Here is a 13730-nt window from a genome sequence, read left to right on the forward strand (position 1 = left end):
TGAGGACAGTAAAGTTTAGCAACATAAACAGCCACAAACCATTTATTCATTTATTCTTTTTAGGGGTTTTTTTTTTCCAATTAATGTTCCTATATTGATTTAACAGTGACCCAAGTAGTGTCCAAGAGTTATGGTATAATTATCCACATTAATTATCACATTTAAGGTCCTTCTCCACAGACATAAGGTCTTAAATTATCAGACCTCATCTTATCCTAAAGACCTCATAGACCTCATCCCAATAGACCCTCTCAGACTGCTGGTTTACTTTTGTTCCTAGGACATTTAAAAGCAGTGACTTCCACATGGTTCTACTGGATGTTTCTTCCTATTCAAATGGAGTTTTTCCTTCTCACTTTTGCCAAGTGCTTCCTCATAGGTGGTTGTTTGATTATAGGGTCTTAAGTTTACAATATAACTACTAGGGGTGCAACGATACTCGTATCGGTATCGAACCGTTCGATACAGTGCTTTCGGTTCGGTACGCATATGTATCGAACAATACAAAAAATTGTATTTATTTTATCAACTTTTCTTCTGACGATGCTGGCTGTGTTGAGCGCTCAGTGAATCTGCGCTCGACTACTCCGCCTAGGCTGCACTGTCGAGTGCAGATCCACTGAGTGCAGCGCAAGCTAGCAAGACAGAAGCTAAGCTCGAAATTGAACCTCCCCCACCCTCATTCAGATCTGGCCTTTGGAACTATTTTGGTTTTCATGTGAAGCATGACCCTGAAGGTAAGCGCGTCATGGACAAAAGTAAAACAGTATGTCGGATGTGCCACGCAATGCTCAATTGGTGGGAACTAGTGCGTTAGCGCAGTTAGCTCGTTAACATGTTGGCCGTCCAGCCCCACGCGGTAGCTCGTTAACGGAGATTTGCCGCGTTATGGCGTTAATGTCATTTTAACGAGATTAACGCTGACAGCACTAGTGGGAACACAACGAATATGACTGCACATTTACACCGACATGATCCTAGTGCAAAGACAAGTGGAAGCAGACAAAAACAACAAGCATGCATGCTACAAATTTTACCCGAGTCATTTAGACAGCTGTTAGCACAGGATTCTCCTTAAGGGGACCTGATATGTTTAATATGCTGCTGAGAATATAGCCCAGAAGAAGCCTATAGTATAGCTTTTATTTTGGAAAGAGCCATTTCTCTGTAATAAACTCTTTTCCAAAGATGAGTGATTTCTCAATCAGATTAATTTTTTTATTTTGTTGTTTCAGCAACATTACATTTAAAAACCATACTTTTGAGTTAAAATATATATTTATAATTTTAATAAATGACAAATTAAAAAGGCATGAACATTTTTTTGTATCGAAAAAGTATCGAACCGAACCGTGAATTTTGTGGATCGTTGCACCCCTAATAACTACATAAGACTCAACTCTGATAAGGGAACACTGTGTAATACCTCCAACTATTATTATTTGGCAAATCCCCTGCACCATATTGTTTCCATTAACTCTGATTTTCAACAGATACTACTGGTGTGCAATCACGCAGCACTCTCAGGTTGACTTAACTTTGATTTGTGAGCATTTGTAGTCATCTAAGAATTTTATTTTGCGGGCTAACTCCTTGCTTACTTTTTAAAGCTTGTTTCACCCTGGAGAGTAAATGTTAACAAAGTTTCTGGTCAAACCACAAAACGTGGTGCAGCTTTAAACATGCACAAGCTGGCAAGGTTGAGAGTAGTTTGCACTTGAATATTTGTGTCACAGCTAAAAGGATAAAGGACATGGTTAGTGTCCTGCACCAAGCTGTCAGACACTTCTGTCATTTGTGCACAAATGGCAAATGGTGTCACGTTTGATGAGGTCTCTTTTGGGAAGACCAAAAATACACTAAATCCATCAAGCAAAGCAGCGGGGTAGACAGAAGCCCCTGAATGACTCGGAGGTGTCATTTACCGAGTGTCGCTTCAAACAGCCTTTAAACTGTGTTAAGTTCATGACACTGCTTCTCTGGCACCGTCTTGAAATAGTTTGTGAGCAAAGGAGAAAGTGAAAGATCATTGAATAAGGTGTTGTTTTGAAAGCCGATTTAAAAAAATAAAAAATCGCTTTGGGTTCAGGATCAGCGTGTGTTTGAGCTTTGACAAGTCCTCGGCAGGAAATCTGTTAAGGATGAAATCTTGCTTTTCTTGTACTTGAGCAAAAATTGATTTTTGTTTCTTTGAGGATTAATAATAACTTGATTTCTGTTGCAGAGCTTTCATTTAGCTGTCAGGTGTGGACTGAAATGAAAACTAGCTGATGTACAGTACTGTGCAAAACTCTCGCTAGGAAAATAACACACATGGAAATAAAGTATACAAAGTGAAAATGATGTTCAGTTCTAATGAGCTTAGTTCTCCGGGCTTCTTGAAGGACATTCAAAGCTCTTCTTTGGATGTTTCTGCCTTTTGTTTTGTTCACGTAGCTTCAATTATGTTGAGGTCTGGGCTCTGGGGAGGCCAGTCCATGACTGATAGTGTTCCACTGTGTGTTTTCTATCCAGGTACACTGCATTAGCAGTGAGTTTGGATCATTCTCATGCCAAAAAGTGGTTCCAATCAGAACCACTGTGTCTTACAGATGGCTGTAGGACACTGTTGTATCTCTTCTGAGTTCCTCCATACATATTGGCACCTATGTGAACTACAATCTTCAAATGTGGACCTTTAGCCACAGATTTTCCAGTGTCCAGTTTCTGAGTAATTTGGCTTACTCGTTTCCCTTCCTTTAAAATGTTTGTTTCCGCATTTCCTAGAGATATAACTTTAAGATGATGTCCACCTGCTGTAGATTGTTTTTCTTTAGGTCTGACACTCCTTTTTTCAGTTTTTTTAAGGACCTACTCGGCATCATGCCGACATACATAGAGTTTTTAGCTAATCTTATGGTGGCCCCTTTGAGGCCAAACGGACTGCAAATTAAGAAAACACCAGCAATAAGAAAAATTGCAAAAGCACACAAAACACAACGGAAATGGGGAAAAAACAAAACAGAAAGGAAAAACAAAGAAATAGGAAAAAACAGATTTCCAAAAGCACAAGGGAAGTGTTTCTGGGGAGGCAATAACCTGACGGACCTGTTGCAGGAACCTAAAACATGGTGGGTGTGTTTAATCATGATGACGGATTTTTAGGCTGTTAGTTAGGATAACACACTTACCTCTCATCTTTTCTTTCCTCACAAAAAAATAGATCCTCCACTTCTTTTAAGTGTCTCCCAGCGGAGTTCGTAGCATATTTTGGTTCCTGCAACTGGTCCGTCGGGTTGTCTCCCCAGTGACAATAACTGGGGAGTCAGCACTTCCCTTGTGCTTTTGGAAATCAGTTTTTTTTCCTATTTCCGTTGCGTTTTGTGTGCTTTTGCAGTGTTTTTCTTGTTGCTGGCGTTTTCTTAAGTTGCAGTCCGGTTGTCCGCAGGAGTCGCCCTCTGCTGGCGACTCAAATAAATGCAGACGCAAAGCACTTCTGCGTAGCAATCTCTAAAAGGAAAGTATTCTGTCAGCTCCCTTTTGAAACCTTTATTCCTTCAGCTGAAACTGTTACACCCAAGATAAGTATACTGTAGCTAGAGGAGAATGTTTCTCTGGTTTTGTGCAGTCATACCTTCTCCATGCACAGAAATACAAATGCCACCTTCCAATCAGGACTCAGACAGGTTTTTCATTTTCACAGCTTGAATCCACTATATGGAGTTCATTTCTACTGTGGCACAAAAACAACTTCTCATTCTCTACCTGGGGGGAAAAAGGTGCCATTTATGCCAAACTGCAGTGAATGTGGAACTCTGTAAGGCTACACTGATAGATGTATATGGAGGAAACATTTTTATATAGGGTGTTGTCATTAAGGAGGCATGATGGGTGAATATGTCGGTCCTCAAGGCTATTTTAGTTCTGCTGCTAGCGAACAAGTGTGTTGTGGTGTTATATTTGCTCATATCTACCCATGAGACACTTAGCTGTGGCCCAAACCATAATTCATTGAGTTTGGCTAAATGAGAGAGGGGAAAAACTTGCTTACATAAGGAGATGGTCTTAGATTTATTGTTGCTGGTGTCACAAGAGCAAGAAAAAGTGCCCACAAGCCATCTTCCACCTCTTTATAGATCCCTTGGTCATCCAATCACCATAAAAATAGAGTGAAATTGGTCAGGCATGTGTAGCATGTTAAACTCTCTACTTTCGTATTCCTAAAGTACAGAAACATCCTCAAGCAAGATGCACCAGGCAGCTTAGCCTGACCTCTGACCCCCCTGTGGGGAGGCTGAATGAGGAAAAAGGACAAAAACAACCCACTTCTTTCAGGCTTCAAGTGTTGTCACAAAGTCCAACAGTGACCCCGTGTGGCTGTAGAGAGGTACTGCAGTTGAAAAGATGACAGAAGGCTTAAAAATACCTTAAATTCTTTTACTTAAATTAAAAAAAAAAAAAAAAAAAAGTACATCACATTATCCTTTACAATACACACGTCTTTTTAAAAACTCAGTGGTATTTTTCACTGTACAATTCAATCATTTGTATACAAATGGCTGTGAAAAAAAGAAAAAGGAGGAAAAAGGAAGCCATTATAGCCCGTCACGTCACAGATGACAAATTACTAACTCGTAATGACTGCAGTGTTTTGCATTTGGGCTTTAATTTGCACTTAACCAATCAATATCATGGGTTTTGTCTCAGTCCACAAAGTACAACTTAATCCTTAGGATGTGTGTTTTGTTTCTTTTTAATTGTGCCGTTTAATTTATTTTTTAATTCATCAGATCGAGGCCGCGGAGCAGCCCTAGTACAGCTACACAGCGTGGATCAGGCAGATGGGAAAACTTTCAACATTTACACACTTAGAGGAACTACATAGCTAATACAACAGTGATGACACCAGCGTGAACGAAGAGGACCTCGAGAAGGCAACACAGTCGTTTCTGACGGCACCTCCATCCTCAGCGATCTGTGTATCTTATTCACTTTATGGACCAGCTGAATGAACAGATTAAGGTGTTATGGGTATGTGACAGTTCATCACCAAAGCTGGGATAGGCTCAAGCCCTCCTGTGGGAATCTGGCAGCTTCCACTACACTAAAAACCAATCACTGCAATGCTGGATATGGACGCTTACATGCTGTATGAGGGTTAAAAAGCTGCTTGTGTTGCTAAGGTTGGAGTTTGATCCTGTTGCTGAGCAGAGATAGTCATGAGAGTGGTGCCGAGCTGATGAAACATCAATTCCAGAACAAGAGCAGTCCAGTTTTCATAACTCCCGAGGTAAAGGAATTCAAACTGGGGTTGTTTAAAAAAAAAAGAGAAAAAAAGAAATACATTTTGTACAACCTTCTGTAAACATGAGCGTAGGCAGAATGCAAAATCAAATATTTGGCAAAAGAAAATAATAATGTTAGACATTTAGAACGTGATACATTCTGTGCTTTATCTGAGTGCAGCCCCGCCGGGGTCTCGCAGTCCCCGCTGAGAGCTGCCTGCCACAGTTAACAGATTAGAAAAAAGGCTTCAGGTAACAGCTTTAAGACTACAACAAGCCAGCCAGTCACACAGTGAGACAGCATTAACTACTGATTCCACCTGCTCAGATATCCGACAGGTATCCCCCACCCCGGTCATGGATCGAATTTATTCCTCAATAAAAATAGAAATCCATGTCTGGGAAAGGCAGCCTGTTAGCAACAGGCTCGAAAAACCAAAAACAAAACAATAATCATACAAAAGAAAATGTCAAAGAAAAATATCCATCCTTCATTAGCTTTAACTAAGATAATCATCAAACGCAGCTGTTTGAACTGGTCCATCGCACCTCTGGCAACTTCATCTCCAGTCCGCCTGACTCTAAACAACGGCGATGACGAGAGGACTCGTATCGACTTTAAGAGAAGCCTTGACATTTCAAGTCTTGACGGCAGTTCCTGAAGGGCAGTCTGGTTTTTCTTGAGGATCGGTGACATATCGGGAAAAATGTCAAGGTCTCCCTTTCAACAGTGTTTTTGTAAGATTTTAGCTAGGAGTGTGGAGCACCTACTCCGTCATCTCAAATACAAAGAGCTAAAGAGAAACTGACCTCCAGCCCTTTATCCTCGCCTCACAAAACACCTTAAAGTGTCTGATGTAGTTTGGCATTATACACTTCTACATATAAACGCAGAGGGGCAAAGACCCGCTTCGCTCCCGGGAACAGCGTCTGGAAATAAAGCAAGACCTTTATCCATGTACACACTTTAAAAACAAAACAAAAAACAAACATCAGCTCACATTTAGATGAAGAGGAACACATGGAAGAGCACTCACTGTGGCGTTTGCAGAAAGAAGAGAAACAGGCATGTCTATACAGCCTGAACTCAAAGAGCTGAGCACTTATACAAGTAGAGTCACCCAATCAGAAGGAGACTTCAGAAGGTTTAGGATACAGTGAGCTGAAAGGCCTTTACGGGCCTTTGTGTGGAGAAATGTGCCAGTTAGAGTATCTTCTACTCCTGCTTTCACAGCCAGTTTGATGGTTGTCTGGTGCAGCGTGCAGACATCAATCTGCCGTTAATACAAAGCGCTCAGACTGTTCTTTCTGCTGAGAGACCAGCTGAACATGGCCTCGAGTCGAGGAGAGGAAGGCTGTAATAATGAGACTGCAGTGGTTTCTAACACTGACCAACATCCATGCGCTCCCACACACACACACACACACACGTACGTCAGCATTTCCAGTTTTTAATAAAGTGCAGGGAGAACAGCAGAGACGGGACAAATAAATGGTCTCCATGTGTCGAGAGTTTAAACAGCAGGCGGTGTTGTGCTCTTGTCGAGAAAAAAAAAAAAAAGGATCTGTTACAAAGACCAAAAGACATTTTTCAAAATAAAGGCATTTAACATGAAAACGTCACTGCACCGTTTCACAAACACGGATGCCGAACGCAGCAGTGGACGTTTTTGCGTCGTCGGTTCGGCTAAAAGGACAAGAGAGACCAAGCCAGCAGCGGTGTAAACTAAGGAAGGCTCCGTGTCAGCCGTCATCACAGCTAATAATACACTTTATTTAAAAAAAAATTAAATTAAAATACAGCCATGGATGAGACGAAGCACCGCTCAGCCTGTCTGAATATTTGTTTTTGCAGTGATTTGGAAAAGCTCGTTTTTACACATGTGGCAGTTTGAACTGTTCGTTTTTTAAATACATCCAGGTTGATGAGAGCTGTATGAAGTCTTCCTACCACAGTAGAGAACATCAGAGTCACTTAAGATGCAAATTAAGACCTTAAGACACACACACGCACACACAGGAAGCCAGCTAAGTCAAGTGGTCAGCAGGTGGGAGAGGAGGCCAGCCTCCCTCACCAGCCTCCTGATGATTGATAAAACCACACTGATCATCCTCCTCTCTTAGTAAATTTTGTCCATAATCACCCACAGGAAAAGCGTCATGTGACTAAACACCAGCTACACCCACATATTCCCTCTAACGTGGCCTAAGCAGAAAAATCCACCAACTGGGCCGAGATCATCGACTATGATGATGAGGATGAGGAGGCAGCTCACACACGGTCGAAGAGTGCGGCGTTAGAGAGTGTCATCCAGTTCGGCTGAGACTCGGGAGGTTCTCTGCATCAGACTTCAGCCCCGACGGAGGAGTGCTGAAGGCTCTTTAGAGCTCGGCGCTGGCTGGCGGTTTGCTGGTCACGATCTTCATGTACTGGGTGAAGATGGCCTCGAAAGCCTCGTCCCTGTGGATCATGGCACCAAACACCAATGGCTAGAGGAGACAGAGATCCTTGGCTGTTAGTATGCTTCTACTGTTGTAAAAAATAAATAAAATAGAATCTGCTGCCAAGTTAAAGCAGCACTAGGCAAAAAACAACAACAAACATAACTAAACTGGAATAAAAAACCTCTTCAGTAAAGCTGGAACATGGAGGAAAGCATCATTCTCAGCAGCATGCAGCAGTCACACTGTTGCATGCCCTGTGATGGTATCAGAGTATATTTTTCCCCGATAATAGAGTTATTATAAAAGATTATTAACATTAAAGTGGGATTATTAAGTTATGATGGCTACTGATACCAAACACAGGCATGGTTTTAAACACTGAGGTCAGTGCAGTGGTGGGCAGTTAATTTTCCCAAGGGCAAAGCACCGATATGTTTATAAAGTAATACAATTAATAGAAGAAAATTGAGTTTAGCTTATTGGCGTGGCCCCCGCCTTGGGCCGGCATATGTGCAAGTAATCCCTGCGAGCAAAACCTCAGGGTTCAAACTTCTGTACACATTCTGTTTAGGAGGGTTTCTCTCTACTCTTGGCTCTATATGATATCATCGAGAGACACCCCCCCCTACACTCTGTAAGCACAGAAGCCCCACCCACATGTTCAAATTATCTCTTTGTGAGAGCCAACCAACCAATCAGGGGGAAGTTGGCTTAAAAGGAAATGAGTGTAGCAATTTATCTGGAAAAACTTAGCACATCATGAGTACAGACAGCAACAAGAGTCTCAAACAGAAGCTGATAATAACAAAAATTATAATAACAACAACAGTAATAACCGCTGTCATCCCAACCAATAAAGGGAAATTTTACACCATAAACAAATGAACAGTTGCACATAAAAAATTACAGCGAGTTTCCACTTGGGGGCGCCAAAGTCCAACTTTCAGATGACCTAAATACAAACTGATTAGAGATAACATTATGACCAGCTGAATAATATTGTGTTAGTAAAACCTTTTGCTGACAAAACAACCCTGACTCAACAAGGCATGGACTCCACTAGACCCCTGAAGTCCTGTATGTTGTGAGGTGGGGCCTCCAGCGCGTCCAGCATATCCCGCAGATGCTCGACGGGATTGAGATCTGAGGAAATCTGAGTGTTAAACATGTTCTTGTGCTCCCCAAACCATCCCTGAACCGTTTTTGCTTTGCTGCGGGAGCATTATCCCGCTGAAAGAGACCACAGCCATCAGGGAGCACCGTTTCCATAACAGCATACATGGTCTGCAACAATGCTTTAGACTGTTGGATGACCTGGATATGCTGGTTTCCCAACATTTCATTGCCCAAAACATCACACTGCTTCTGTAGGCTTGCCTTTGCCCCATTGTGCATCCTGGTGCCAGGTCATCCATGTGATGTAACATTCATCAGACCAGGTCACCTTCTTCCATTGCTCCGTGGTCTTGTTCTGATGCCAGTGGTGGCGCTTTCAGCGGTGGACAGAGGTCAGCACGGACACCTGGCTGGTCTGCAGCTATTCAGCCCGATTTGCAGCAAACTGCAATGTTCTGTATTCTGAGCCCTTTCTATCAGAACCAGAACGTTTTGTGCAGTTTGAGTTACATAAGCTCGTCTGTTGGATCGGACGACGCGGGCCAGCCTTCACTCCTCACGTGCATCCATGACCTCGTTGCTGGTTCACCACCATTCCTTCTTTGGACCAGCCCACAAGAACTGCAGCTCTGGAAATGTTCCGACCCAGTCGTCTAGCCATCACAATGTGACCCTTTTTTTTTTTAACATCAACTTTGAGGACACTTTCTCACTAATAATTAGCATCCACTAACAGGCGCCACAATGCAGCGATAGTAAGTGTTGATAATGTTATGCCTGATCGCTGTATACCACTGTACAGTACCTACAATCTTTGCTCTTCCCTTTCAGTCAGTTCACTCAGTACTGTGGAGCAGTGACATCTAATACCACGTGTGCTGTACCGAGTGAATCGACTGAAAGGGAACAGAAGTTATAGACATGACTGTTCCCAATAATCTCACCAACCTCTTTCTCTACTTCCTCAGTAGGAAAATTATTGATGCTACATCTCTGTCACCTAGCTACCCGGTAACATCCTTGATGGCCAACTAATCGGCTCGTAAATCAAATCTTAATGAAACGCCCACAGAAACCCACAGCAGCTCACATTTGTGAATTTCGATTTGTCACATGCAATACTGGAGAATTACTGCCGACTTGTCTGAAACTGACTGAAAGGACAAAAACACAACATCTGTAGCAGATAATTATTAAGATGTTGGACTGAGCTTCAGCTGAAGCAAATGAAATCACGACTCCAAACATAATAAATATACAAAGTCTGTACCTTCTGAGTGGAAGGAGTGGCTATTGAAATGCCCATCCCACTTCCTGGTAGGACTGACAACACTTTGTACTGTGGAGGAGAAAAACAGAAATATCTGCTTTAAACACACACCAGAATAGAATTACATTCGTTTCATTATTAATATTTAAAGTAAGTAATTATCCAGTTTTAGAGAGGCTGCTGGCCTCGAGACATTCCTTATGCGTATTACTGAGTCATTACCTTTTGTATGTCAGTGATGTCCACCAGCTTGATGACTTTATGCTTCTTGGAGGAGCTCGATCTGGAGCTGGAGCTCTCAAAGCACAGGTAACTGAGAGAGACAGAGAGCTTTGTGAAAGGAGGGAAACAAAGACACCAAAAAACCATCCAAACGGAACAGACGTGTAATAAAGTCTTGAGTCGAGTGTTCTCAGGAGGAAGGCTAGCCTGCACAGAGTGACACAGAGAGGAGGAGAGATGAGGCTCAGCGCAACTTAAAACTACGTCTCCTCTGGACTAAATGAATCTCCGTTCCTCTCGTCTGCTCCACCTGTAAATGGAAGTGCTGCTTCTCTCCTCCGCTCAGAGATTTGATGCGATAAAGCTCTCCCCTGAGACAAAGATGTTCCACTTACTTCTCCGTGACGTAAAGCATCCCGTTCCTGATGTAGTCTGTGGGCATCTTCCTGTCTCGGTTTATCAGGCAACACCTCCAGCCATTTTCACAGACTGTGAACAAACAGCATACAAGATGATGAAGGAGCGTTATTCACAGAAAACACATGATTCCAGCTTTAGGACATTTCTAAGTTGGATGTACAGAAATAAAAATGGGTGCCAAAGGAAATAAATAAATAAATAAAAAACTGTAGTACTTGCTCTTACCCGGCAGAGGGCGCTCTGACTCTGGCAGGTTGAAAATCTCGTGGAAAGCTCCCTTCTTGGTGCTGTGAGAGCGACCGCTGTCCTCCTCTCTGCTCCCCCCACACGGGACGTTGGCGAGGCTTCCACGAGAAACCACCGGCTGGACCTGGAGAGAGTAGGAGGGAAGAGGGGAAGGAGGATGGAGGGAAGGAAAAAAAAGAGGGGAAAAAAAGTGAGAACATAAAAGGAGGACAGAGAGAAAGAGTCACATTAAACTCAGCGGATGAGGTTTTATAAATCTGTGTGAACTACAGTATCCCGCAGCTTTAGAGACAAGTGGCCGAACTTCAAACAGCTCCCCAACTTTTGAGGTTGCATCATGTGCGCTTTCTTCACAGCAGGCTCAGGAGTGACGTGCAAAGCAAAGAGTGAGGCCATCATTCAAGTCAGCATCCATAAATAACCTACAACACGCGTTTACCAAAAACATTCGTGTCCACTGCACTTTTACAGTTTTACTTACACCAGCGTTAGTTATCACAAGACAAAGTCAGATAAACTTCAGGGTTACTGATCTCTCCAGTTAGCAAGCATAAACCATTGTGACTCCATTACCAGTTCAGCTGCGTCGGTGCAAATGAAAGCAGCTGCAGGTGCACTGAAGAGGCAGCACCACAAAAAGGAGTCATTCTGCAGGAGGTGGCCACACCGGCTCGCTCCTTATCACTCATTTACGCTCACCACACAATTTGCAACCAAACAGCAAGGTCATCACGGCTTGGTAGCATTTATACCAGCACTGAGGGTGTGACTATACGCTGCAGTACTCTCCTGAATGATCAGGAAAAGCCTCCACATCAGCGCTGGTACAGTACAGGAGCAGAAGTCTAAAATTTTTTCCAGAAAGTCTGATCTTCCTATACTGTTTCAACATCTCCTCATATATAATCTGTGAATCTTTGAGCTTCTGTGTTGATGTGTCATTAAAACTGAAAGAGTTACACAATTGTTTCTTAAACCTGTGGTGGCGCAAAAAGACTCCACTTTTGTCATGTGGGGAAAAACTGGCGAGCATAAACGGGCCATCACGCCTCTTGATTGATTTTACGCCACTTCTACTTTTTGATGGAGTCCTCATCACTGCTGGTAGCAGATATTACACCTGCAGCCCACTCAGGTTATAGAGCTAGTCCAGCTCCTCAAGGACGACACATAAAATCCACGAGTGCCAACGGGAAAAAGGGGGAGAAACCAGGAGGCGGGTATTACATGAGTTTAGCAGCACATCTACTTTTCTGTACCAAAGCTCTGCAGAATGACCTGCAGCAGGCTTCCTGTGCATGTTTCTGATCAAACTAACAGAATCAGACTCCAAGAGGTGGCATGAAGTCCTCACGGTCCTGAAGCTTAAAAAAAAAGAAAACAAAAAAAAAAAACCCAAAAGCCAACGAGCAAATGCGTGAGCTGCACGGTGCTGTGAGCGCAGGTCAAATTAAAGACACCAGGACTTTATAACACCCTCTTGCAGTCTGATTCTATCACATGATTAGCTTGCTGGAGGTCATTCTGTAGAGCTCTGGCAGTACTCCTCCTGTTCCTCCTCACACAGAGGAACAGATACTGGTGCTGCTGCTGGGTTGATGCCCATCTATGGCCCTGTCCAGCTTTACTCTTGCAATGGGCCCAGCTCCTAGTACCTCCTCCACACTCCTATGCTGGGAGACAGCAAACCTTCTTGTGACAACACGTGGATGCATCACCCTGAAGGAGATGGACAGCCTGTTCTGCGGGTCGATCTCATGCTAACAGCAGTGACAAGAACAATGAGAAAAAAGTAAAACTAGAGAAAAATCAGTCAGAGGGAGAAGGAGAGAGCAGCGGCCTGTGGCCACCACCTCGATGGTAAGGTCAACTGTTCGGTTCATTTTTATGCAGGCCTCTTTACATAAGAGTTTTAATCTAATGATCTAACAGCAGTTATGGTGTATTTAAGGGGAACAGGACGATACTAATGTGCTAACATGAAACTACACTCGTCAAATCTTCTCTACGTGCCTACTCAGTAAACACACTGCCAATTCTGACAAGCATCTATGTTCGTGGATCCAAAATGTCACGGGGCTGCAGGCTCTTAAAGATCATTCAAACAAAAGAGAATAAAAACACCGCAGTGTCAGAGCAAAAAGGAAAATCGCAGACCGTTTTGTTGACATTTTGATCCACTGCATTCACAAATTACTGACAGCCACTCACTAGGTGTGTCACACATCACTCACACACACACACACACGCATTGTGGTGAACTGGCAGCACACACAAGCACAGTAGAGTAGACACACCAGAGGCCCTACCTTCTCAGTGCCAGAGAGCTGAGAGAGAGAAACGACAGAGCAGACCTGTGACTGCGGCCACAGCAAACACACACTCAGACATTCATGTAAGAGAGGAACTTTGTGGTACCCACACAGAACAATCACGGGCTCAATTGTATTGCATTATTGACAGGAGGGGTGATATACTGATTGATTGATTGATCATACTTTATTCATCCCGAGGGAAATTGGGCTAAGGCTGCCAGCGCCATAGTTTTGATACTTTATTGATCTATTTTTATCCACCACAAAGGGAGTCAGTGGGAGGTGGGCTATAGTGGGTGGACTGCTGACAACATGAAAGACTGGACCCGACCTGCTGCTGATGGATGATCCACACCCACATGGAGGTGGTATATGTGCCTTTCTTCTTGTGTGTGTGTTTGAGATGATTGCTTATATAGTAATCTGCAAATA

The 13730-nt window shown here is 43.1% G+C and overlaps 1 protein-coding gene across 5 annotated transcripts in view; it reads right to left on the bottom strand.

The window, feature by feature from the left end:
- Positions 1-6692: 6692 nt before the first annotated feature.
- Positions 6693-13730, bottom strand: part of gramd4a (GRAM domain containing 4a) — a 50189-nt gene continuing 43151 nt past the window's right edge. For all 5 annotated transcript variants that reach the window (XM_042217864.1, XM_042217861.1, XM_005915705.3 and 2 more), the window contains 5 exons: positions 10963-11107; positions 10713-10806; positions 10318-10408; positions 10096-10164; positions 6693-7754 (listed from right to left, as the gene is read on the bottom strand). In XM_042217864.1, coding sequence (XP_042073798.1) covers positions 7647-7754; positions 10096-10164; positions 10318-10408; positions 10713-10806; positions 10963-11107 — 507 coding nt within the window. In that variant the 3' untranslated portion in view covers positions 6693-7646. The remainder of the gene's footprint in view (positions 7755-10095; positions 10165-10317; positions 10409-10712; positions 10807-10962; positions 11108-13730) is intronic.

The sequence above is a fragment of the Haplochromis burtoni genome, unplaced genomic scaffold (assembly GCF_018398535.1).
Source record: "Haplochromis burtoni strain Fernald_Lab_line unplaced genomic scaffold, NCSU_Asbu1 Contig_14, whole genome shotgun sequence".
NCBI lineage: Eukaryota > Metazoa > Chordata > Actinopteri > Cichliformes > Cichlidae > Haplochromis > Haplochromis burtoni.